Here is a 27,110-nt window from a genome sequence, read left to right on the forward strand (position 1 = left end):
GAAAGGGCAGGGGACAGGCTGCATCACAGAAATGGGGCTGATGGCTCAGTATAGCCCCCAGGCCTTATCCTTTTCCAGTTGCGCACTTCAGATTTGATTCAGCCCTGGTTGCGAATACAAAGCAGCTAAAATGCTTGCATCAGGCATCTCATGTATTGCTTCCCTGAAATCAAGAGCTGTGCCAGGGAACATGCATGAATCTTTAGGATGCCTGAGAGCAATGACTCTCAATCTCCTTTCAACTGGAAGACCTCCGACAGCTTTTGAAAAAGATTTTGCACAGTTTCACCACAAAGCTTTTCATTTGCAATTTACTAAAGTGAGGCAGAACTTTCAATGTTGTCTCATTATTTTTATTTTCTCCTACTCAGTTGTTTGCCAGCTTGCACTCCTGAGAATGTCTGTGGCTCGAAGAAAACGGCAACAGTTTACTAAACCACCATTCAGTATTTTACGAAACAGCAATCATTTACAAACTGTCCCTTATGAAACATCGCCCTAGACATCTGTACATGTCTTGAGAATGCTTCTTCCAAATGGGAGTCTGTGGTCAGGATCTAAGTGTTAACTTCTACTGAAAAGATGGCTCCTCTGTCAGGCTAATTCTGATTTATTGTTTCCCGAGTGAGTCTGGATACAAACAGCCTGCTGCTTAATATCCTGCAGATCATCATTCAGAAGAGTCACTTCAGCTAGAATCAGAGAGCTTTCACGCTGGGTCTTTGTTCAGCAGCAAGGTGATCATGTTATAGCAGCTTCATACTGGATGAGGTTGTTGAAATATATTGTACTCTATGTATGCCGGCTGCAATATACCAGTGTTGATTTAAGAAAGACAGCATAAAGCTCACAGGCCACTTACGCACGTTCAGGTGAACTAGGCTTGAATGCAGCGGGCCCTACGTCTGAATTTAGCAGTGCTTAACTTAGTGGTCTCCGCATTTGAGCATCCTGGTCAACATTCATGCAACGTAGAGGCCCGTCTCAAGCTGGGAGCGTAGGGCCCAACCGAGAAAGGCATTTACGCGCGTGCTTAACCACCGGTTAGTGTTTGTAATTAATGAAATGGATGTGACTTCAGCACATGCGTTAAAGCCCCCCCTTAACTGGTGGCCAGATGAAGGGCTGCATATCAGCCACAGCTGGAAATCGTTCCTCAGTAAATCATGGCAACTTCAGTGCCTCAACACCTGACACAGTTAAGTGCTTTGTTTGCAGTCTGCTTGCTTTACTAAATGAAAATATCTCTGCTTCAATTTCTGCAAAAGTATTTTGAAAGAGACTAACACAAGTCCGAACTTAGAAATAAAAAAAGGAGACAAAAGTACAGGTCTGGGTACACTAATTGGCAATAGCCTTCACTGAACAAAATGATATACACATTACTAGTGCTAAAAGATACTGATGGTGGATAGGAATTGAAAGACTCATTTTAAAGACAATGCCCCTCCCCAAAAACGGTTGACTGCCAAATCCTATGTATGTGAAAAACAAACCTATAATTACCAGATTGCTGCAATGAGAGAACCTGTTTCACATCAAGCAAACCTGCCCCCGATTCTCCACTCACCTCTACAAGCAAAGCACTTCAATCGAGTTCAGTACAGTGATTCCTCATTTGTTCATTAAATATAAGAGGAGAATCATGCCTATAAGGCATTGTAATTTGCTTGTATTTTCTTTTTAATCCCCTACAAAACTTTTTTTTTTTGCTGATAAGGGAGACTGCATCAGCTTGGATGCAACCAAGATCTCTTCATTAGGAATGATCTGTCTGCTGCCGCAAGTCTCTTCAGGCAGAATTTCTTCTACTAAACTTTTTGCTTTGATGTTGAATCACTCCCCTTAGTGAAGGATCAGCGAACACAGGGAGACAAGGAATAAAGTGGCGTAAGGTGTTTCCTTGGCAATGTGCATATCTTTGTCACCAGAACAAAATAAAATAGCACCAAATTACTCAAGAACAAAAGAAATTGAAAGGCTTTTGAAATCTGCAAGCCAGAAAAGAGGGCACTAACACAGTGCGTGGACTGCGGCTCCGCATGACAGAGAATTAACACACCTTTTGAGTTAAGAGGCCAACCATAAGGATAATGAGATCTAGTTTAATCTAAGCTGACATGTTTTACGTATACAAATAAATGGAAGACCTGGCACAGGCCATATTACTTTGTCTTTGAAAGCCTGTTTTGCACAGCTAAGCAAACAGAGGAAGAAAAACAACCGTTAAATCAGCCTTTGTAAAGGTGTCACTGAATGCATAAACCAGAATTTTTTATTTCTTCTTGCTACACATAGAAAAATTAATAAGGAATGAATATTTATGAGGGGCAAGTTGCATTTTTTTTTGTTAATGGACAAAAGATGAGGAAAAAACACGTTAAATTTGTAATTAGTGCACGAAGATGTGATGTAGTGCTGTACTTGTAATTGTTTAAAATTTACAGTAAGAGAAGCAAGTAGAATCTTGTATAAGATATTTTGAGCTGGTACCATATAACAGAGAAATAAAAGATGCCTTCTGGCACATCTCCACTTCAGTAGGTGCTGCCCATAGAAGAAAGTTCATTTAGGCAGCCTTATAGATGCTTCGTTTCTCAGTCACAGTCTTATTACACTGGAAAGCAGTTGATGGGATGTGCTTGGTCATCCCAAGGACTCGCTAGTTCTAGGCAGGCTAGAAAATAGCAGCATTCTGCACATATGAAAAACACTTTTTACCCTAGTCATTCTCAAGCTACATAAAAACAGACACTAAAGGTTAATAACAAGAAGAGTAAAAAGATAACATTTTCAAAAGAGCTTCATGAAATTTAAGCTTCCTTGTCCTATTTGGCACTCATCCATGACTATAAGCAAGCTTAATCTACTAATTCTTCTGAAAACAGTTAATAGAAATTTAAGTCACATTAGCCCTTTTCAAAATGTTACCACATGAAAGAAAAGAAAAAATCATCATCAGACATGACTTTTCTGAAAAAATCATGACATATGTTTGACTCGCTTAATCCCATTTCTAAAGTTCTCGGTTTATAAAATAGGGGTTTTTTTCCTCCGCTTTTTCTTCAGTGGAGGCCAGCAAAAACATATTATTGGTAGCATATTATACCCCTTTATAGATCTGCACAGATCATGGTCTGTATCAAGTTTTGTAGAGGCATAATGCTTGGAAATGAGCAAAAAATGTTGCTTATGATGTGCAAAAACACAGCAGAAGTTACTTACTCCATGAAAAAACAAATGGTAAAACCTTGCTTAAACTTGAAATAATAAGAAGGTGTTCTGAACTGACAGGAGGAGTAGATCTGATGAATAAGCAAATATTCTTTTTAGTCAGGTACTTATAATAGCACCAAACTTTACAATTGTATCCAGTCTAACACCGTTCTGTGTCAAAAATTGGGGGATTATGAGCTTTAGCTGCTGAGATATAAATATTTGCTTTTGCTGGACTGCTGTAGAAGCAGGAATCTCTGGAAAGGAACGTGGACAGATAACAAGAAATGATGACACCTTAAAACTTCCACAGCCAGATTCCCGATAGCTCACCTGTTAGAGATTAGTCACATGCTCCCAAATACCCATCTGACAACATCTGATCTTGCTGATATTTGGGGTACGTTATGGAGGCTGATTTCTTTGCTAGTTAGGAGGAAAAACTATTTTTTCTTGAAAATACTTAAGTTTGAGATACCATCATTTCATTTATTGCCTTTAAACTTGTTTTATGTGTAAGTAAGTTAGAACCTGAAAAATATAAGTATACCCTTGTAAAAGAGGCAGTTCAGAATTCAGGTGTCAGGAGATTATAACACTGCAGGATTACATGCAACTACAAAATTCACCTGCATTTATTCAACTGCCTAATATAACTTTAAGTGCTTTTAAAACATCATTTTTGCTGAGAAGTGCAACCAGCTGCTCAAATGAGTTGTTTATACTGCACAGAAAGGTGTATGAAGAACACTCATGGAACCTGACCTAGTATTCTAGCTAGGCTGCTTATCAATCCCTCTGTTAGGGATGAGATCATCTACTCATGTCAAAAATAGCTTATCAGAAGCAATAAATCCACTGGTTAATTAAAATCCGGTACTCACAAAGAATGGAATAAGACCAGAAGCTTTGTCCTCATCCAAAACTTCCTTTAGGGCTGAACCACAAACACTAAATTTGTCATCTGAAGAAACATTTTTAATCTTCACGCCACCAATTAATGCAGCCCTTTCCACTGAAGAATGAGCCTACAAGGAAATGGGCAGGTTTTAAGACAGACACCTTTTACTGGAATGTAAGAAGTTCATTTGAATTTGAAAACAAAAAAAGAATTTCTTTCAAGTAAAGCAGTACTTGAGATCCTGGGACTGTTGCTGGTATGTAACAGATACGTACCTCTCCCTCTTTCATATAGATAGACAGACTGACACACACACATACATACATACATTTACATATATATATATACACATACATACATACACACACACACAAATACACTAATAGAAACCCTGAAGTATTCTTGAAATCACTGCCATGGTGTCATCCAGACAAGAGTTCAATTAACCTTAGTGAGAGCTTTAATTAACTTGTTCACAATTAGGTAGGATTGATTAACAGCTTCAGGATTTGGCTCCAAACCAACCAAAAGACATGCAGATAATCAGCTTGCCTGATAACGATTCAGTTGCTCACTAGCATATTTTTATGGCATACAGCTTTGCTGAACCCTAAAAAAATATACATCATGGTATGGTATAGACTGAGATATTTTCTTACACTACCTTTTTTTTAGGTTGCCTACTGAATAAATTGTGGTTCATTCATTCATTTTGGTGGGCAATTAAGGGTCATTCCCAAGATGTTATTTTATTTATAACCCATCTTATCTGAATTCCACTTAAATAATATTTTTAGAACATAAAGTACATCTCAGTAAATAAAAACAAACATGTCACTAAGAAATTCTTATAAAATTGTGACATACAATACTATAATAACTCTATTAACAGTGAAAGGTATGTTTAGACAGAAAATATTCTCCTTTAGATCACGACTAAAAAAAAAAAGAGCTATTTTACCTTCCACCTTCTACAATTTCATTGATCGTCATTAATTTGAAAAATTCCTCACCTTTTCATGCCATGACTATTCTCATTCATAATGTCCCTCCTACCCTTGTTGGTTCTTGCTAGTGCCTACAAGAGCACTTACTAATTCTATTCTAATTGAGCCTATAATCACAGAAAAGATCAAGCCAAAACATAGGTTGAACAAGACCAGATGAAGGTAAAGTTTCTGCCTTTCAACTTCACATATCCCTGGAATGATATGTTTTAAAGGTAGATTGACTATTAACTTGTATCTCAGCAGTGCCTCTTTTTCAGGTATTTTGGCAAAATAATTAGGCACCAACTTGAGAAAATATAGAAGTCTAGACTTGAAATATAACTAACTGCTTTTGAACTGAAAAGCAATGTGTGTACCAGAGCAATACCATACTTCATTCAAGTGTACAACAGAAAGACGTAATTTTTAACTGTTTTATAGAAGAATTGTACATAGGCAAACTATAATAATACAGTGAGGTTGTTAGCCAGTCAGAACCTCAGAATTCCTTCCTCAAGTCTCCAAAATTGTATTAAGGCTCTCTGATAACTACAGCTATTCACAATCTTAAGGTTAAAACTGCCAAGGTGCTTTTGCATTATAACAAATCTTTAGTGACCTGCTGCTCCATGGAATTCCTAGTCCTCAGCAAAGTACTTGGGAATCTCCCACCATCCTTGAGGAGAGCAAGGAACCAAACAGAAATCAGTGAAATGAGTGGGCAGCTGCTTAAGGTAGCCAAATAAACATGGCAAAAAAAAGGTTGATGAAGGAAATGGCCTGACAAAATTTGAGAATATCAAAAAACTACCCTGACTTCTGTCCAGGTCCCAAACTGTCAGGTGTCTACTATCAGGGGTAGCTGATGCTCCTCTCAGCTCCAAGGTCTCACATTTGGTGTCCCTTGCAAGAGGAGCCTCAGCCAGGATAGCCCAGGCACTAAACCAGACAAGGATCCTCTTCTGTTGCCTCCAAAACCCCAAGTAGTTACTGTGAAAAGCTTGGTTGCCACAGTCTTCCTTTGTACTCATTAACACAAAGCAAAATTATTTCAATGGGATAAAGATTTTCCCAAAATGCCGAGAAGCGAGAATGATCTCCCAAGATATACAAGATCTGAGTTCAGCTTTCTGCTCTGGGTCTCTTACCAGCCAACTTTTTACCTCCCTCCTAATGCATTCTTGCAGTGTTATGCTCTGGCAGTGCATGGTTTTCTCTCCCACAGAATGGCTTAGGCTTACTTGCTTTGGTGGATTATTGCCTATGAGTCACGCAGGTCTGCTCTTAATGCAGAAGGACCGGTGAGCTCGGCAACAATCTGCTTTAAAAGGTCAGCAATATCTTAAGGCAAATCCTTCTGTAAACATAAGATCCTCTGACCTTCAGTAGGCAGGAAGGCCTGTCAGTCCTCATTTCAGGTCAGCCACTTACATGTGACAAAAAATGAAAACAAGTAAAAGGCTTTGTGCATCACTGGGTCAGAGTTTGAGCTCTGGGACCGGCGGTCTGCACAACACAGACCGTAGGGTCCCAGACAAAAAAAAGGGTAAATATCCTTTGTGCCTTTTGAAACTAGTCATCTTTCCTCCTGTTTTCTTGTCCTGACTCTTCTCACCCTACAAGGGTGGTCCCTCTTCCCTCCAACAAAGAGCTTTTGTACTTCTAACTTGTTCTCCAGTGCTTTTTAACATACACTTAGTAGTAAATCAAGGTAAGCGTGAAACCTGGCCATTTTATTCTGTATAATCAGATACTACTTTAAACTAAACATCAAGTACTAAGGAAGTTTCTTCTATCTCATTGACATTTAGATAAGAAAATGTCACAGCTATTGAGAGAAGCAACATTGCTTGGCTCTTCAGTAGGATTAGTATGTCAGAAAGGTAAGGGCAGCAGAACTCACAAGACTAAAATTTGCTTTTATTAACAGTAAAGCCTCTCATGGTCCAGGCCTGCTGAGAATTTAGCCTAACTCAGTCTGCTAAATACCACTCACAGTCAGAAATCAAGGATTATGTTTTCTCTTTTCTTAGATTTCTTCTTTGTATTGATACATGGAGACTTTAGGAGGTTTTTTTCTTAAAAAAAAAATGTTTTGGGCTTCTTCAAGTACTATGACCAATTTGCTTTATATTCATGCACTAGGTTTGTCTGTGCATGCACCTGCACCTAGGCATGCATACAGGGAGAGGATATATGTGTGTTTGCACATGTGTATGTAGGAGGACAATAATGTATGCACACATGGACACACAAGCCTAGATGTAAGAAAAGACGGTCTAGATGCACTCAACACCACTGAAATGAACACCTTACTCAAGTATCTTTATTTACTTCAAATGAGCTCTTTTTGTAAAGAAACAATACTTATGTAACACTAACCTCTGGATATTTATTCTTTGTATTATGGCAGCACACATGAGATTCCAGCCCACTTATGATGTACAATAAGATTTAAACAAGCAAAACCAGATAGTCACTAATCCAAAGAGTTTATACTTAATTCACCTGCCTATTGAGATGGCTGAAATAGTTAAGTAGAGACCCCATGTTTCCATGTTTTTGAGAGGTACTCACCTGATCAGAAGCATAGGCCACCAGCCTGTCCATGATGTCTGCTTCTGTTAGCTCAGGCTTTTCTGACTGCACCCGTCTGATAGTTTTTGTTCTTGCAGCAAGGAGTGAAATCAGGGTGGCCTCACTTGCACTTCCCTGTGGGGCAAATTGAAGGAAGGTTCAAAAGGAAGACATTCCAGAAGAAGAAAAGCAACATTTTCTTCTGTATGAATCTGCAAAGTTGTTAACGGAAACTGCATATGAGAAACTGCACCGTCTCATCCTTTTTAAGAATACGTGTGACAGCAAGGGAGCGTGGTGGTGCAGCCCCCCGGGCCACTCTGAGGGCTCAGGATGAGCCCTGTTGTGCTGTTATCTTGGTCACAAGTGCAGTGATTTGGGCATCAGACGCTCCCTGGCCACACATGGGCCATCTACTGCCTGAACTGCATACCAGAATCACTCGGCACGAATTGCGGACAGAATGGAAAATACTGACCAAAGCCAATCATCTCGAGACCCTGTAAACAGCGATCCAAAAAGGAGACCTTTCAAGCTCTCCAGGACGGCAGCGGGCTGTGTGACCCAATAGGTCCCCCTGAGCTGGGACGCCTCTCGGGAGATTTCACGAGGACTCAGAGGCCTGATTTCATGAGGGTCACTGACTGTCTGTTGATGAATGCCAGCACATAAAAGTGAGTAATTCATGAAACTCATGAAAAGGGAAATTGTAATCACAGGTTAACCTCTGTGTGTGCGTGTGCAATTTGATTCAGAAGTGTTTGTCTGTCTGTGTGCGTGTGTGTGTGCACGTGATTTGATTTAGAGCTGTTTGTTGGTCTGTCTGGCTCTGCGTGTGATTTGATTTAAACCCCATCTCTGTGTGCAACCCTGCTGCAAGTTTCGGGTGACCCTTGCCATTCTCGAATCTCTAAGTTGCTATTTTAATTGTAATGAATTCCATTGAATTGCTCTGTTAAATTGGCTGATGCTTAAGTGCTGTTAAGAATTATACAACCTAATTTTGTGATCTATCTCAAAAATACTAATAAATCCTAAATTGCTGCTAAACCAAAGCTGTGTAAAAAATCATATTCATGACTGGGAGGAATCTCTGTTTGATCTTGGTCTCCTCCTTCCTGATGCCTCTGCTCTCTTTAATCTCTATGCTTGTTCAGTTTTGCAGTCCATGCTGGAAAGCTGGACTCACAGATTTAAATGCATGTGAAAAGGCTCCCGAGCCAGGCACCAATCATTTGTTCACCAGTAACAACGGCAGAGTAACTGTTGATTTCTATTACTCGGATTTTCCGCACATTTAGCTTCCATCAGAATCTGACTGTCAGCTCTCATTTCTATCAAGCAACATGCATAATTATAATGCTCATTTAATATTTAGAATTACCCTGGGCAAGTGGAATATTGTGGCTAAAAGAGAAAGAACATTGAAAGAGCCAAAAAGCTATGATTCGATATAGCTAACTGCCTTTCCAAGTATCAGTTATGTACGTTTTCTTCGTCAAAAACACACAGATGAAAGCAACAGTCACACGCTATTTCTAAATTGCCCTTTGACTCACAAAACATGAGTTTAAATTGTGTCTTGGATACTCTGTGACAACAAAGAGGGGAATTTTTTGTATCAATTGATCTGTAAATTTCACAAGAGAATACAAGTTCCCACAAATTCTTTTTACGGTTTTCCTCTAGAACAAGCAGATGAAATATGCTCTAAAATGCTCTTTTAAACTATAAGTAACAGTTTGTAAACATATGTTCATAAATTTCAACGGTTTTGGGTGTCCATACGCAAGATAGAGTTTTTAGGTACTTTCAAAGTTGAGCAATTGTCATGTGAATCTTCCTCTGCCAAGCACATAACACTGCAATAAATACAGTTGCTTATATTACTAAGTATGTCTCAGAAGTATCCCCAGTGTCAATAAGCTAATTTTGGAGTGAAGTTTCTTATCCTGTACCAAAATTCTATCCTCCCTCAGCTGAAGACCTGTGTATACTTACTAATTACAACAAATGTTTAAATATTTGGGAAGCCTTACTTCTTCCCTGGAGGTGGGCCTGATCCTACAGATTTCATACATGAGAACGATCCCAGTGAACTCAGACTTTCTCCTTACACTGAAGTTAGCTGAGCTATTTACAGGAGACAAAGCTGCCTTCTACACAAGTCATCATCTCAACAGTGAGTGAACTCAATCCAGCTGAAATTCAACAGCCTCATGAATGGAGTAAGCAGGAAAAAGGACAGTCCCTAAACATTTTCTAGAGGTATTTCCATGACAAACATATTTTATGTGCCTTTCCAGTGGTGTGGGATTTGACGAATGTAGACCCCGAGGGTCTGCATCAGAGGAGAAAGACGAGCTGGAGACAGTTTTGTGCATTTCTTACAGCTGCTGCTGCTGCATACAGCATTATGGCAACTGAGGGAAATACCACAGATACAGAATGATATAGGAAAACAAATAACCCTGTTGGGTCAAGTGAGGTAGAACTTCCCTGTGGAGGCAAGGGGTGAAGGAAATTTTGTCCATTAATTACAGAAAACATAATTTGCCAATCTCTCCATTTAATCTTATTCTGCATATGGTCTGTAGCCAGATACTCGGAATACTCATCAAAATAGCTGAACGCTGAGAAATCATGCCTGTCCGTAGTTCTCAAAACTCACGATGCAAGAGTGTGTGCACACAATTATCTTCATTTTACACATAAAGAACTTTCAAGATCTGATTCATCTTAACTTTATCTGTCTAAACAGTTAAATATCTGACATAAAAGAATTGTTTAGGGTCCCTTAGTATTCAGTGGAGAGAGGTAAGCATATCCAGAAAGCAATAATTCTATTTTAGGCAAAGATTCTGGACTGAGATAAATGGGTCCTCTAAAGGTACCTTCTTGTATGTTCAACCTTATCTGACAAAATGTGAGATGAATCTCACACAGTGTAATTTTCCTGATGAGAAACTTCTGTCATCACGTCTTTGTTAGCAAAACTATTTCTGCCACGCTCAGCACAATATTATCTAAGTAACAGTGAAAAAAAAAAAAACCCTGTGCTTCCCGACAGTCCTGTGAGCTAGAATATGATGACTCGGGTCCTGGGTGTCCAGCAGATGAGAGGCATGTTTTACAATCAAGAACATCACCTATTTTCTGAGAAGCTGTGTTTTTACCTTTTTTTTTTTTTCCACAAGCAGTATATAACCTTCTAAAGAACCCTGCATAATCAGAAGACCTGCATAATGGTCATATACTATCAGACAAAGTTGCCTGAAATATCCTTTCCAGCAATTCAGGAGATGAGAACACTTTTCATTTGTGCAAACCACCGCAACTTATTGTGATGTTGATACAGTTTTTCAGGTAAGTTGTATGTCCTCATAATGAAGTTGGGCAACATAAAGCCTGTGTGCAAGACCTAACTCCATCTCACATCGGGCAAGTCACTGAAAACAACCTTTCTAAACCTGGGTTCTTCACAGTAAAGTTAGCTCCAGCACCCCTGTATTTAATATGTGGGAAATAATAATAATTATTACTTTTATTAAAATATATATTTAAGGGGATACATGAACATCTTTCAAATATGTGTAGAGAAAATGGCTTTTTTTTTTCCTTCTTTTTTTTTTGTAATGATAAGGCCCTGTAAAACTGTTAGTGTCTTTCCAGAACACGTAAGGAATACATGTATTAAAGAAATGCACACAAATATATAAAAGCAAATGGCTGGAGGAAATTCCAAAGGTTAAGGTATCAATTTGAGATCTGGAAATTTAAGCCCCCACCATTCTGGAGACTGCCTGGCTGGGCAGGCGGATGACTTAGGCTCAAGAATAGCCTCAGCCTTCTGAGGAGTGCCACAAGATGTCCTGGCATCCTGGCTGTTCATCCAGACTGGTGCACAGTCAGTGTATACAACAGTTCTTGTATGAATTTCCTTACACAGAAACAAGGATGAACAGGCCTGTTGCCCAGCTGAATCTTGCCTCCTGATATACAGCTGGGACACAGCCTAAAGGAACCTGAATCCAGCAACTTGGAAATGCTTTTGGATGTCTCATGATAGACATAGGCTTTTTCACCTTGCCTCGGTTTCCATAAGTCACCTTCTTTATACTGGAGCTTACAGCGTTTGCAGACCTGGTTTGTAAGGCTCTTCTATTCACTTAGCACCAAAGTCTTGCACTAAATGTTTCTGAGGAAAAAACCCCTTGGTTCTTGAACTACTTGGCTAACTGACAAGAAAGATAAATCAGTAGTGTTCCTTGCCAGGCCAAAGATAGCCCGCGTCTCATTTTGTTTCACGTTAAAAATATCTTTTTCTTTGCAGAGCAAGAAAACTCTTTAAAATTCAAAGTAGGTACACTTTTCAGCAGTTTATCTAGAATGAACAGCAGGATACAAGCTTCAGGAAGAAAGTTGATTTCTTACTTATTTTTAAAAGCTGGTTTTTTTCTCGTCTTGAATGCTGTATTCTGCATTAAGTGAAGGATGATGATACCTTTCCTTTTACCGCAAGCAAACAAAGGTTGCCATGGCAAGGAGGCTCAAGAGGCGGAAAAAATGTCAGCAAGAGCTGATGTTCATGTCCACCAGAGCTCTGAACTGAAATTTTCTTTCATCTTTTGCCATTTTCAAGTGTCATCCTGCACACAACAACAAAGTGCTTCATATTGACATAGACTTTCAAATGTAATTAAGAGACAATTTTCACAGGCTCAGTTTTACCCAATACCACAATAATTACTTGGTATATACCAAGAGAATGACTGTCACTTTCACACGCTCATGTTGTCTTTGCCTCTCGCTTTCTTATTTGTATCATTATTGTTTCAAAAGCAAGACAAGATCTGCAGCACAAATGACTTCATCGTAAGCAGGAACACAGAGCCCACTTTCGATTCTTGAAACTGACTGGTTTCTGATGAAAATTATGGGCAATCCAGCATTGTCAGCCTGGAAGGGCAATATTTCTTGTTGATAACCATCAGGCGTAATTGCTTGCTTTCACTGGTACAAAATAAATGCTGTTGAGATGCATGAAATCTTGATTTCTTGAGCATAACCCCCTCCCTAGTAATCGTAATGAGAAGACCCTAACAGAGCAAGCAGATGACTAAAGAGTTATTCTGGAAATGCACTGGTGTAGGTGCAGCTCCATCTAGGAGAACCATAGCAGTTGGGTTAAATTCATACTTGCCTGGGAAGATGTTGGGAAGAATTCACTGGACTATGCTGTAGGCATTTGCAGATCAAAGAAAGAAGCATCCACTTCTAGCATGTAATTCAGATTTATTTTAGAAGCCTATCTTAGGATAAAATGGATTGTGCCCTGGCCTCCAATGACCAGACTTCAGAGATTATCAAAGGAGCACAGAACAATTGTTTAAAATTCGGTCTTCTTCATAGGAGAGATCTATTTTAGTCAGATTACTAGCTGTGACCAGAGTCTGCATTTGCAGAAAGACCATGCGCTAGTGGAGCCATGGCTGACAAACAATATAGCTTTATTATGCATGCAAGTTTCCCACTGATGATATATTCATTACCGTAGAGATACTCTGCTCAGACATTGTAAGCTCTCATTAAGCAGTCAATGTCAAAGTTTGGGGGTTTTGTTCTATTTTGGATACTGCAGTGTAGTCTGAAAATTATATTATCTACTGATAGAACCATGTAGGTTCAAATTTCAAGCAGCTCTTCATTTTATTTTAATATTCCAGTATTTCATGTTCTTATATAGGGAAAACTTCTTAAAATAATTTCAACTTCTTTGACAAAGACTGATAGACTTTCTACTACATTCTGTTATTTCTACTGGTAGAAGATTCTCTCCTGTGTTCTTATCCATTGCTTGATCTCTGACCCTTTTTTCCGGAAAAAAAGGAAAGCTCTTTTGGAAAATGACTAAAGTAAACAATTGAACATATCTAAGGTGGGCTTCATGAAAGCCTCTGTAACCACTTTTCATGATGCTGTACTCAAAATCCTCAGATATATTCCTATTTGAGAAGTTGTTTTCTATTTTCAGCCATGAAACATTGCTGCATACTGTTGGTAAGTATGGGCTCGCTTCACTTGATCAACAAATTAAAGTTTCCATCCTACACGATTTTTAAACATTCTGATTTGAATTTTAAGACCAAATTGTGCTGTTAAGTTGGACTACTAACAATTCTTCACAGAGAAGAGTGGTTCAGAATTCAGCTGCTCTGAAAACAAAACCATTACTTTCATGAATGATCCTACCCGCCTACAGACATTCTCACAGAGCTTCAGTCATTCTGAAAATCTGAAAGGAACCCCGTGTGGCGGAAAAAATATAGCTTTCCTTTTATTAGTGTTTTGGTATGAAGGTTTTACAAACTCATAAAGTCCACAAACTCATCCCATATTCTTTTTTCATATCCCCTCTTACCTGAATGACTCCTCCACCTTGGCCATCCTTCTCAGCTAAAAACCCTTCAGGCAAATTAATCATCTTCCCTAGCCAATCCAGCATGACAGTCTCCAGCTCTGTGCAAGCTGGACTTGCGGCCTGTTTTGAAAAACAGAACAAAGGGAATAACCTCACTAGACTATGAAGAGAAATAGGATCTACTAAAGCAAGAATAACTTTCTCTCTCTCTCTCTCTCTCTCTCTGTGTCTGTCTTTTGACTATAGAGGAACCGACTAGCTAAATTCACCAGCTAAATTCAGGACCTGAAGACAATTTTGTGCATGTTGTTTGTAATACTTACTAAAAAATGTCAAACTGGGCCTCACCTAGAACCATGACTATCCAATGTCAAAGCTAGGATTTGCATCTTGCATATTTTTTTTTTGACATCAAGTACCAACCTCTTTTGAGAAGAGCCCATCTCATACGAATGGGAGGGAGGTTAACACAATTTTCCATTCATCCAGATAAAAGAAGTAACAACATCCAGTGATAGGCAACAGTCATACTATTTAATGAATTATCAGTAAGTTTGCACTGCTACCACTAATTCTAAATGCTGGTGATTTTTCAAGGGCAAAACTTCTTAGAGGAAATAGCCTTTTATTCCTGGAGTCACTCAGGGTCTCTATGTGAAAACATTTAATTAGTCAAGGAAATTTACCTAGAAAAATAGTCCTGTGACTTTGGTGCTATTAATAAATAATTTCATTGAAGAATGTAATTGAAATGCTTAAAATCTTGGCAAGGTGAAGCACCGTTACCACATAGCAGTACATACCCCAGTAAACTTACCCAAGAGAAGCCCATACATCCTATTCCACCACACAACATGTCTGCAAGAAGAGCTGGGAAGGAAGAGGCTGCAGGGAAGTAGGCAAAAAAGTATGGACTGTGCCAGTGAGTCACCTGTATTAAGGGAAAAATAGTCATTTTTAACTAATGCAGGAAGCAGAAACAAATTGTCACAAAATCAGAAAAGATTAGAGGTTGGGACCAGTCAACAGTTCTCAACTACCTGGCTGTAACACAGGATCCCATTTTTTAGAAAAGCTTACCTTGTTTTTCCTCAATTTTTTACCTATCTTTCACTCAAATTAGAAATAAATTAGTTCTTGCCCCCACCTCCCAACAGTTCCAAAATCAGAGTTCTCCATTTGTCTGCCTAGAAGACAAGAATTACATGGGCAGTGGCAGCATGAGTTTCTGTGCAGGGCACTGTTCTTGAGCCTCTGCTTTCAGGGACTCTCCAGTATTTTGTTCTTTCATCTCTGTCATGCGACTGACTTAGCAAGAGTGTCTTCAGTGCAGCAGAGGTCCACAGAACTCTCTTGCTCACACCCTGGAGTTACTTGCTAAAATTCAGGCACTGAATCTGGCCAAACAGCTCCTCACCACAAAATGAAACAATCCATTCCAGTATCCAATACCTTCTGTAGAAAATTAAACTACCACCTCCCTATATCAAGTTGTGATTTCTGTACAGTTCTACTTTGTATGTACTAATACAAGAAAACAACACAATAACTGCACAAATTGTAGTCAATTGTCTTGCAGCAGCAATATTTAGCAATCTTATGCAGCATCTAAGCAATTTCAGGATCTGTGAGATACTTGATAGTGCTCCACAACTCCAATTTAATAAAATCTGAAAATAGGAAATGTACTGCCACACTGCAAAGGTCAGTGGAAATAATGTGATAAGATATGTTTGACAAAACCAGCTTTCACGTTGAAGATAAAAGGCAAATTTTAGAAAAAAGACCTTCTAGAGGATTAGATGGACTATAAGCAAGAATTCAGTAGAATGTGTGTAAGAACTTCCCTTGGCTGGAAATCCAGAGGCTGCTGAGTTATTGCAGCCTTTTCTTACACCTTTTCTTACACCGTTTTGTTTTCTTTTCTTTAATACTGGAGTTGTTCTGTTACAACTGGGGGATGGCAAGACCATACATTCTCTCTTGCCTGAGCTCAGTGTTTCGTTACTGTTTTGTTCTGCATTCCCACCTTTGATGAATTTTAGCTTTCACACTCGCCTCTCTCCCAGTCTGTGATAAGGTTTCTGGTCCTGGAGCTAACTCAGGGATCAATGTACTGCACTGTTCTGCATGCTGCAAATATCGCTTTTATTTCCTCTTCCAAATCTCTTCATGCCAACAACCAGCTCTTCTTTAAGGGACATGCTCCATGCTAAGGGGACACTGTCTTAATTCTTGTATACACAATGAATCAGATATCACTTTCTCTGCTCTAGTATATAATATTTAGGATGCCCCTATCTCTTTCATGTGAAACCAGCTCCTATCCACAACAATTTTCCACTGTCTAAACCAGCCCTGTACATGGTATGTTCAAGATTTCACTTTTACTGGCCACTAGGTCCAAACCTGCTCAAATCAGGTGTCCAAAGACAAGCCACTGTGAACATTTTTAGCTGTATCTCTTATAGCCGGTCAGGATCTCTTTCTTTGCTCTAACAAAGTTTCAGAGCGCTTGTGGCAAACACCTTCCTTCACAAATTAGAAAAAAATGCGATGGGACCTGGTTCTTCACAGGACAACAATAAACAGATAAAAAAATACCCAATAAACAGCAGTCCCTGACAGGACCCACATGCACAGACTTTCACTGACGTCCGTAATGAGCCAGGGCTGCCACTGTTCATCTCCCCAGCTCTAACGCTCTGTGATCTCTAAGACTTGTGACATTCATCTTGGGTTAATCAAGTTAAACTGCCTACTTGCTGGGAGCCATTTGTTTGATGAAACACAGCCGATTCCAGTTGCACCACTCACACAAAGCCAAAAAGCCAAAAGCCCTGGAGCAAGTGCAGCTGCGGTTCTTCCTCCTGCCTCCCCTTCCCCCTTCCCTTGAAGCAACTGTAAAATTCATTTCTTTCACCATGTTGGAACAGACACACTTAGTCAAATATTGCAAAGAGCGTGACATAATAGATGCTTGTTTTTTCAGCCCTCTGCTGATAAACAGTGATACACAAGTGTCTTGGGTTCAGTAATTACCACTCTAATGCTTCTCAGGGACATTTTATTTCCCAGATTTCTTCTAAGGATGTCTGTCTGTGGCTTGCTTGGTCTAAGCAAGAGTCTTCCTTTACCACACACTAAGGACAGGTACTTCAGCTGAAACTTCATAGATTAATGGATCCAATGTGAGGAAAATTAGCATCTCTAGTACTGCTATTTGAAGTTACAAGTAAACTTGATCATTTTGGGCTCTAAAAAATGAGGAGATATATTTCAAGAGAAGAAAACAAGTCTGAGAGAGAAAGGTGACTCCCACTGATATTTTTATATGCAGATCCCTTTCTTCCTGCTGTGAAGATCAGAGTTCAGCTGTTGTTCCCTCAGTCCCTGTGTTAATATTAGGAATTTAGCACCATTATGGTCATTATCATTTAGTGGACTGCCCTTTGAAGGTCTACATCCAATTGCACAAGAAGCTCAATAAAGAAGTTCTACCACTCGTGAATGCTTGTTCTCCTATAGGGTGAAGACAGCAATGAGCACTGCGTTAATTGTTTTACACAATTAATTGATCCTTGCTCCTCTGAAGGAACACCATTTTCACATTTTCAATGTAAGTACCAAATATCTGAACGCAACTTACACAGTAAAGATGTCAACGTGAAGGAAACAAGAAACACTTACGGGCCACTGACAGCTTATGGGCAAACCAAGGTTTTATGAGCTCTGTCATATTACTTATTCTCTCTGAAGGAGCCTAGTTCCTCATTTATAAAATGGAGATAAGACATTCCCCAGTGAAACACTGGAAAAGCACTATAGCTGAAAAACACTAGACGTACTTATAAATGTTAGTCTTGTGAGGAAAAATATTGGAAAAAGATTAAGGGAAAATGTAATGGCAGTAGATTGTGCCTATAGCCAATTTCAGAAGTCCCTAAACCCAATTATAAATAGGTTTGAAGGTCTCTAAACCAAACATGAACAAGTCTTCCTATGCTAAGTTCTTCCTATACTCCCTGCCTCCATGTGTTTGCACAGCACCATCATTGTCACACTTCAGTTTCTGTGAGCACAGCTAACAGAGGCAGCCAAGAGATGCAGCAGTTTGTGCAGCACTATGCACAGAAGAGGTCCAGAAACCCGGCTAAGGTTAGTGTACGTGGGCTCTGCAGTGGTGGCGATGCTCCACAGCGCACAGTCCCCAGCAGCAACTGGAACAACTACCCCAGCACATCACAGGTCTCAACCCAGACTAAGCTCCCAAGGGAGTATGCAGCTCTGCAGGCCTGGGATTGCAGGGATGACAGCGCCGCTTGCCAAGGCTGGGGCAGTGGGAGATGGTCTTTTAGCCTGCAGGAGGTATGCACCGGTCGGGGGTCTGTGTCACCACATAAAGGAGCAGCATGAGAAGGTCAGTAGATTGTGCAGTATCAGAGATGACAAAAAGGAGATGGAGTGGATCTTCTCTGAGACATAACACAAGGAATCTCAGATACAAGAGCCTGAAGCCCCAAACCTACCAAAGGAGGGGCGGTCAGAGTCTCCGCTTATTGGGCTGGGAAATGGAGTCCCACGATGGTGAAGGGCAGAAGCTTGCAACTACTGGCACTAGAAGGAAGGCTTCTGCTCCATGTGCAGATCTGCAACTACAGAATAGGTTCAGTGCCCTGGCTGCAGATGGGCCGAGAGCCCTGCTGTGTCCAGTGAAGCACCCAAGCAACCTGAGTGTCGACCCTGGTGTTGACAACAGGGATTTGGGTTTTAAGACCAGTGGGACCCTCTTTGAGGATCAACTCCTAGGAAGAGACAGGATCCACCTGAACAACTGGAGCAAAATATCTTTGCAGACAGGCTGGCTAACCTGGTAAGGAGAGCTTTAAATTAGGAATGATGGGGGAAGGAGATGAAAAACCACAGTCAAGGAAGGAAGCTGGACTGAGTTTGCAAGCAAAGGGTGAAGGGTAATGTGGACAAGAGAGATCCTGAAAACGGATGGGGCTAAAGCAGACCCACCCCAAGTGTATGCACATAAATAAGGAAGCACTGGGAGGACAGCATCATAGGGAAGTTCTCATATCCTTTCTGGGAAATCAGCACACATGGGTGCCTCTCTGAACCACCTGTATGCTATGGCATGATGCATGGGGAACAAACAGGAGCAATTAGAAGGCTGTGTGCAGTTACAGGGCTGGGATCTCATTGGGATCCCAGAGACGTGGTGGGATAGCTCGCATGACTGAAGTGCTGCAGTAGGTGAGGACAGGCTCTTTAGGAAGGACAGACCAGGAAGGCGAGGCAAGGGAGCAGTCCTTTATGCAAGAGAGCAGCAGGAATACACAGGGCTCTGCCCTAGGGATGGACAATGAGCCAGTCAAGAGCTTATGGGTCAGGATTGGTGGAGATTTCAAGACGGGCAACATTTGGGTGGGTGTCTGCTACAGACCACCCGGTCAGGAAGAAGTACATGAGTACAACATTCAGACAGCTGGAGGAAACCTCATGTCCACAGGCCATAGTCCTCACAGGGGACTCCAACCAAGCTAATATCTGCTGGACAGACAACACAGCAGGGCACAACCAGTCCAGGAGGTTTCTGGAGTGCATTGATGATCATAACACAGATGATGGGGGAACTGATGAGGAGAGACACACTGTGGGACCAGATACTTACAAACAAGAAAGAACTGGTCAGGGATGTGAAAGTCAGGGGCAGCCTTGACTGCAGTGACCATGAGATGGTGGAGTTCAGGACCATGCGAGCAGAAAGAAAGGCACAAAGCAGGATCATAACCCTGGGCTTCAGGAGAGCAGACTTTGGCCTGTTACAGGACCTGCCTGGAAGAATCCCATGGGAGACAGACATGGAGAGAGGAGTGGTCCAGGAGAGCTGGTTGATTTTCAAGGATATCCTCCTCCAAGTTAAAAAATTGTCCACCCCACAAGCAGGAAGTCAAGAAAGAGTGGCAGGAGGCCTTCATAGATGAACACGCTGTTCGGAAGTGATCTGGATGATGGGATCAAGTGTACCCTGATGAATTTTGCCGATGATACCAAACTGAGTGGGGAAGTGGACACTTAGGAAGGCAGAGCCACCCTGCAGGAAGACCTGGATAGTCCGGAAGAGTGGGATAACAAGGACCTTATGAAGTTCAACAGGGACAAGTGTAGGTCTTGCACCTGAGAAAACATAATCCAGGAGTGCAGCACAGGCTGGGATCTAGCCAGCTTGGGAGCAGCTCTGTGGAAAGCTGGGGAGTCCTGGTGGACAACAAGCTCAATGTGAGTGAACAGTGTGCTGCTGCAGCAAAGAAAGCCAACAGGATGCTGGGTTGCATCAACAAGGGCATCACCAGCAGAGATAAAGAAGTCATTATCCCACTCCACTCAGCACTTGTCAGGCCACACCTGTGTTCAGTTTTGGTCCCCGCTACACAAAAAAGATGTGGACAGGCTGGAGAGGGTCCAGAGAAGGGCCACAAAGATGATCAAAGGACTGGGAAGCCTGCCATACGAGGAAAGGCTGAGAGGTCTGGGTTTGTTCAGCCTTGAGAAAAGAAGGCTTAGGGAAGACCTTATCACCATGTTCCAGTATTTAAAGGGTGGCTACAAAGAAGATGGAGACTCCCTTTTTACAAGGAGTCACATGGAAAAGATAAGGGGTAATGGGTACAAGTTACTCCTGGGGAGATTCTCACTGGATACAAGAGGAAAATTTTTCACAATGAGAACGATCAGCCATTGGAATAATCTCCCCAGAGAAGTGGTGGATTCCCCAACATTGGACACTTTTAAGATTTGGCTGGACAGGGTGCTGGGCCATCTTGTCTAGACCGTGCTTTTGCCATGAAAGGTTGGACCAGATGATCGTTGAGGTCCTTTCCATCCTGGTATTCTCTGACTCTGTGATTTTATGAATTAGCTCCTGGCAATGCTCAAATGTAAAAAGGAAGCATATAAGAAAAGCAAGGATGGTCAGGTGACCTAGGAGAGGAGGGTTATAAAGACACTGTCTGAGTATGTAGGGACAGGGTTAGGAAAACCAGAGCCATCTAGACTTGAATCTGGTGAGGGATGTGAAGGGCAACAAGAAAGGTTTCTGCAGGTTCATCAGCATGAAGTGGGAAGTAGGGTAAATGTAGGTCTGCTGCCAAATGGGGTTGGGGACTTGGTGACAAAGGACAGGGAAAATGCTGAGGCTCTCAATGCCTTTTTCACCTCAGTCTTTACTGGTGAATTTGCCTTCAGGAATCCCAGGCTCCTGAGATGAATGGGAAAGCCTTGAGCAAGGAAGACCTCACCTGTTATTTAAATAAACTGGACATATATGGGTCCATGGAGCCTAATGGCATACTCTCACAAGCGCTGCAGGAGCTAGACAATATCACTGAGACCACTCTCAAATACCTTTGAAAGGTTATGGCAACTGGGGAATGTTCCTGAGGACTGGAAAAAGCAAATGTCATTTCTATCTTCAAGAAGGGCTAGAAGGAGGATCTGGGAAACTACAGGCCTCACCTCAATCCCAGGGAAGATGATGGAACCTTGAAGCTATTTCCAAACATACTAAGGACAAGAAGGTGATTTGGGCTAGGCAGCAGAGATTTATGACAGGGAAGTCATGCCTAAGCAACCTGACAGCCTTCTGCAAGATGACTGGCTTGGTGGACAAGGGGAGAGCACAGGATATCGTTAAGACTTTCAGTACTGTCTCCCATAACATCCTTACCGACACACTTATGAAATATGGACTAGATAAGTGGACAACAAAGTGGAGTGAAAACTGGCTAAACTGCCAGACTCACAGAGTTGTGATCAGTGGCATGAAGTCCAGCTGGAGGCCAGTGGTGTACCCCAGGAATGAATACCGTGGCCAGTACTGTTTAACAACTTCATTAATCACCTGGATGATGGGACAGAGTGCACCCTCAGCAGTTTTGCAGATGATGTAAAACTGGGAGGAGTGTTTGATACACTGTATGGTCATGCTGCAATTCAAAGGGTTGTCAACAGGCTGCAGAAATGAGCCAACAGGAATCACATGAAGTTCAACAGAGAAATGGAAAGTCCTGTACCTGGGGAGGAACAACCCCCTTCACCAGTACAGGCCAGGGGTCAACTGGCTGGAAAGCAGCTCTGCAGAAATGGACCTGGGGGTCCCAGTGGAGAAGCTGAATATAAACCAGCAGTGTGCCCTTGCAGCAAACAAGGCCAACAGCATCCTGGGCCACATTAGGAAAACCCTTTCCAGAAGGTGAAAAGAGGTGATCTTTCCTTCTACTCAGCAGTGGTGTTGTGGTTTAACCTGGCAGGCAGCTAAACACCACACAGCCATTTGCTCACTCCCTCCCCCTCCCCGGTGGGATAGGGGAGAGAATCAGGGAAAAAAAAGTAAAATTCGTGGGTTGAGATAAAGACAGTTTAATAGGACAGAAAAGGAATGGAAATAATAATAATAATAATAATATACAAAACAAGTGATGCACAATGCAATTGCTCACCACCCGCCGACCGATACCCAGACAGTTCCTGAGCAGCGATCGCTGCCCCCCAGCCAATTCCCCCCAGTTTATATACTGAGCATGACGTCATATGGTATGGAATAGCCCTTTGGCCAGTTTGGATCAACTGTCTTGGCTGTGCCCCCTCCCAGCTTCTTGTGCGCCTGACAGAGCATGGGAAGCTGAAAAATTCCTTGACTAGCATAAGCACTACTTAGCAACAACTAAAACATCAGTGTGTTATCAATGTTATTCTCAAACTAAATCCAAAACACAGCACTATGCCAGCTACTAGGAAGAAAATTAACTCTATCCCAGCTAAAGACAGGACAACTAGTGAGGCCACACCTGGAATGCTGTGTCCAGTTCTAGGTTCTCCAGTACAAGAAAGACATGGACATACTAGAGTGATTCCAGTGAAAGACCATGGACATGATTAATGGATTGGAGCATCTGTCATATGATGAGAGGCTGAGAGAGCTTGGATTATTCAGCCTGCAGAAAGCTCAGGGGGTATCTTGTAAATGTGTATAAACACCTTATGGGAGGGTGTAAAGAAGATGAAGCCAGATTCTCAGTGGTATCCAGTGACAAGAAGAAATGTGTACAAATTGAAATACAGAAAATTCTACTTAAACGTAAGAAAAAGGTTTTTTACTCTGAGGTTGGTCACTTTGGAACAGGACAACAGAGGGATTGTGAAGACTTCATCCTTGGAGATATTCAACTGGACATGGTCCTGAGCAACCTGCTCGAAGTGACTCTGCTTTGAGCAGTGGGGGTGGACTAAATGATCTCTAGAGGTGCCATCCAACATCTACTATACTACGACTTTGTGATTCTGTGCTCATGTGAGTCTTCATTATGTAATATAAACAACACAGGCAGAATCAGAGTTACTGTAAGAACTGGGATTTATGTACTTGTGCTCTTTGTGTTACAAACACTAACATTTCACAACAGAGGAAAGTTTTGGATAGAACATTTCTTCTTCGGAATGTATCACTTTGTAAAAGTGAATTTATTTGCAGGGCAGGTAAATATCCAGAAAAAATCAATTTAGTTAAGAGGGAACATGACACATTTATGACAAATGGAATTGAATGTCTCACGTTCTATTCTCAAATGATTCATCTCTTATTTTTTAATTTGCTATTATTTTATTGAATGTTCTCAAGTGTTTTCTGTTCTACTTCACAGACAAAGAAAACTGGTTAGTATTTTCCTCCAACGAAAAAGGAAAGGCAATCGTATCTATGAGCAGCAATGAAAGTATTTGCATGTGTTGGATGTAGTTCTCTTATCTAATCTGCCCTGATTTAATTCTGTTGGATTTAAGACTTCACCCACAAATCTTTGAGAAGGGTGGAGAGATTTCCATTGACTTCAGTGGAGCTTTTGCCCATGAAAGGACAGCAGGGTTGGGTTCCAAGAGAAACAAGATAAGGTCATACTGAATATCAAATATTTACATTGGTCAATGAAAAGGAATTGGTATTATAGTACACTGACTAAACACATTTGCAGAGCAATGGTTCCATGTCCGGTCACATAGCAATCATATCACCTAGCTACACCCAGAGAAGCAACCCAAAGTGGTTATTGCAGAGATCCAAAGGAGAGATTCCTCGTGAACATTTATGGATAATCCCGTCCTCTTCAAGCTACTTACAGGCCTTAGGAGACAAGCATATATTTAAACTAAAAAAGGTATACCACAAGTGGAAAAAAAGAGAAAGATTCAGAACTGGACAAATGCCAGATGCCATTGCCTGTCCAACACTGATCTGTCCAAGGACTAATATTTAGGTAGTGGCCATCTGCCCTAAAAGGTACTAGAAGAAGGTGACATTTAGGAGAGTAAGTCAACAGAACAATTATTGGGGAGAATCCTTTCTAGTCACCTCTGTAATAAAAAGACGTCTCCTGAGAGAATTTTAACATTTAAAGATCAGCTTGAAGGAACACTTCATGCACAGCAGACTAATAAAAGTACCATTTTCTAAAATATTTACTGTGCTTTGCCAGTAGCAAAAATATCACATGAAATTGAACCTTATGAAGCTTTGCCTTAACCAATTCAAGGGAGGAAAGGGGATTATTTCCAAAAGCAAGCCTCGCATGAAGCAAAACAATGATTTGTTTCTAGCAAGAACAGAAAACATTTGTTGTGTAAGGTGTTAGATCATATTTAACTATGGCTGTAAATCAGACTCCTGCCTTCTAAAAGCTAATCAGTATGGCTACTTATGTTCGTAAGTCCTAGCTGCACAGCCTTTAATCCACATTTTCCTTAAAGTCTTTGAAAACCTAAATGAATTATTGAACATTACACTACAGATCCATTTTTCTTACCCCTGGCATAATGATCTTCTCAATGTCTTTAAAGACATCCTCAAAGCTTTCAGGATCCTGGGGTGCACAGTCTGGAATGAGAGGCCTTAGATATCCTGGTTCCACATCTGGGAAGACCTGTCTTTCATCTATCTTCTCCAGGTAATCTGCAACATAGTCCACCATCTCCTTCCCTCTCTTGCGGAACTCTGCAGCATCCATGAGTATCAGAGTTTAGGATGACTTATCAGAAAAACCCTAAAAAAAAAAAAAACAAACAACCAAAAAAACAGAAAAGTCACTTTTGACAGAAAATACTACTAGTTTTAAACCTGCTATTCAGATGATTTATAGAATGACTCATATGGCCTTTTTGAAAAGACCATATGCTCTTTTATTTCTGCATATTAGGCCAATGCCCATACAGTGTTACATTCTGCTCCACTCCAGTATTAGCTGGACCTTGTACAGAAGTAAATCACACTCTTAAATCTTTGATGCCTAGGTCATGATGTAGATGAGATTAATACAGATAGGCTGTATCTTTAGCACAGAAGAGCAGTAGAGGCACATCGATGAAGATTCAAAAATCACAGTTTTAATCCCCACTGCTGCTGGTTGACATAAGGATGTGGCACTGTTATGTGGCACATAATCAACTCCCTCCCGCCTTATAAAGAAGAGGTCTAAGGAAATAGCATGCTGTGTGTCTCTATTATGATCTATAATAACAAGCTATACTAATCACAGTTATCACAGTGATCTGCTGTGCTGCCCTGTCATTTTATCTACTTCTTGCCTCAAGACATAGCTTCTTTATTCTTTTACTGTAAATGCACATGCTGTGTCATTTACAAAACCTTATTTCTTACCAAGGTGTCAGTTAGAATTCACTTAGAGTTGATCTGCACTGTGTTTTGCAGGAGGATGTGAGGAAGCTCTGTCTGGGGCTGTCCCTCTTTCCAAGATGTTGGGCTGGAGCTCTATGTGTGCTCTGAGCTAGGCAGAGACTGTGTGGGCACAGCCAAGGTGTTGTATGGCACAGCTGAGATGACCTGGAGTTTGCCTGCAAAGTGCTGTGCAAACACAAATTCATATTGCTCGGGTGCCTGCTCCTGCCATCCTGGTCTGCCCAACTTTTTTACTGTATGTGGCTGTGCATTCTGAGTGCTCAGTGAATACAAGGTTGAGACCACAGTACCTAAAAAATGTCTAAGAGTCTTTATACACTCAGAGTGAGTGAGTGATACTGTTCCTTAGGATCTAGTAAGAAAATTGGCAAGTGAAACAAGGATACTTACTGCTGGTGTAAAGAATTACTATGCTTAGTTCACATACCTTCAGATCTTCACTTTGTAAGGAAATAATTATATTGAGCACAATGTGAATATTATGTAATTAAGAGACAATTTCTTAGGTATCAGTTAAGAAGGCCAACAGCATCCTGGCCTGTATCAGGAATAGTGTGGCCAGCAGGAGCAGGGGGGTGATTGTGCCCCTGTACTCAGCACTGGTGAGGCCGCACCTGGAATACTGTGTCCAGTTTTGGGCCCCTCAGTACAAGAAAGACATTGAGGTGCTGGAGAGTGTCCAGAGAAGGGCAACAAGGCTGGTGAAGGGTCTGGAGCACAGGCCTTATGAGGAGCGGCTGAGGGAACTGGGGTTGTTTAGTCTGGAGAAGAGGAGGCTGAGGGGAGACCTTATCGCTCTCTACAACTACCTGAAAGGAGGTTGTAGTGAGGTGGGTGTTGGGCTCTTCTCCCAAGTAGCTAGCAATAGGACAAGAGGAGATGGGCTCAAGCTGCGCCAGGGGAGGTTTCGGTTGGAAATTAGGAAAAATTTCTTTACAGAAAGGGTAGTCAAGCATTGGAACAGGCTGCCCAGAGAGGTGGTGGAGTCACCATCCCTGGAAGTGTTCAAAAAATAGGTAGACGTGGCACTGTGGGACATGGTTTAGTCTAGTCTACCCTTGATTGGTTTAGTGTGGACTTGGTAATGTTAGGTTAATGGTTGGACTGGATGATCTTAAAGGTCTTTTCCAACCTAAATGATTCTATGATTCTATGATTCTATTTATGCTAAGGATTTATAACCGAGGACATCATTTTGAGAAGGGAGACCTTTTTGGGCTTTAGCGTATTTGAATTAGTACTGGCGCATTACAA

General features: G+C 41.2%; 1 protein-coding gene across 1 annotated transcript in view; it reads right to left on the reverse strand.

The window, feature by feature from the left end:
• Window positions 1-25,169, reverse strand: part of DDC (dopa decarboxylase) — a 54,085-nt gene extending 28,916 nt beyond the window's left edge. The window contains exons 1-5 of the mRNA XM_009478833.2: window positions 24,967-25,169; window positions 14,922-15,035; window positions 14,105-14,224; window positions 7,684-7,818; window positions 4,101-4,244 (exon numbers count right to left, since the gene is read on the reverse strand). Coding sequence (XP_009477108.1) covers window positions 4,101-4,244; window positions 7,684-7,818; window positions 14,105-14,224; window positions 14,922-15,035; window positions 24,967-25,167 — 714 coding nt within the window. The 5' untranslated portion in view covers window positions 25,168-25,169. The remainder of the gene's footprint in view (window positions 1-4,100; window positions 4,245-7,683; window positions 7,819-14,104; window positions 14,225-14,921; window positions 15,036-24,966) is intronic.
• Between the last annotated feature and the right edge of the window lie 1,941 nt (window positions 25,170-27,110).

The sequence above is a fragment of the Pelecanus crispus genome, chromosome 2 (assembly GCF_030463565.1).
Source record: "Pelecanus crispus isolate bPelCri1 chromosome 2, bPelCri1.pri, whole genome shotgun sequence".
Classification (NCBI taxonomy): Eukaryota; Metazoa; Chordata; class Aves; order Pelecaniformes; family Pelecanidae; genus Pelecanus; species Pelecanus crispus.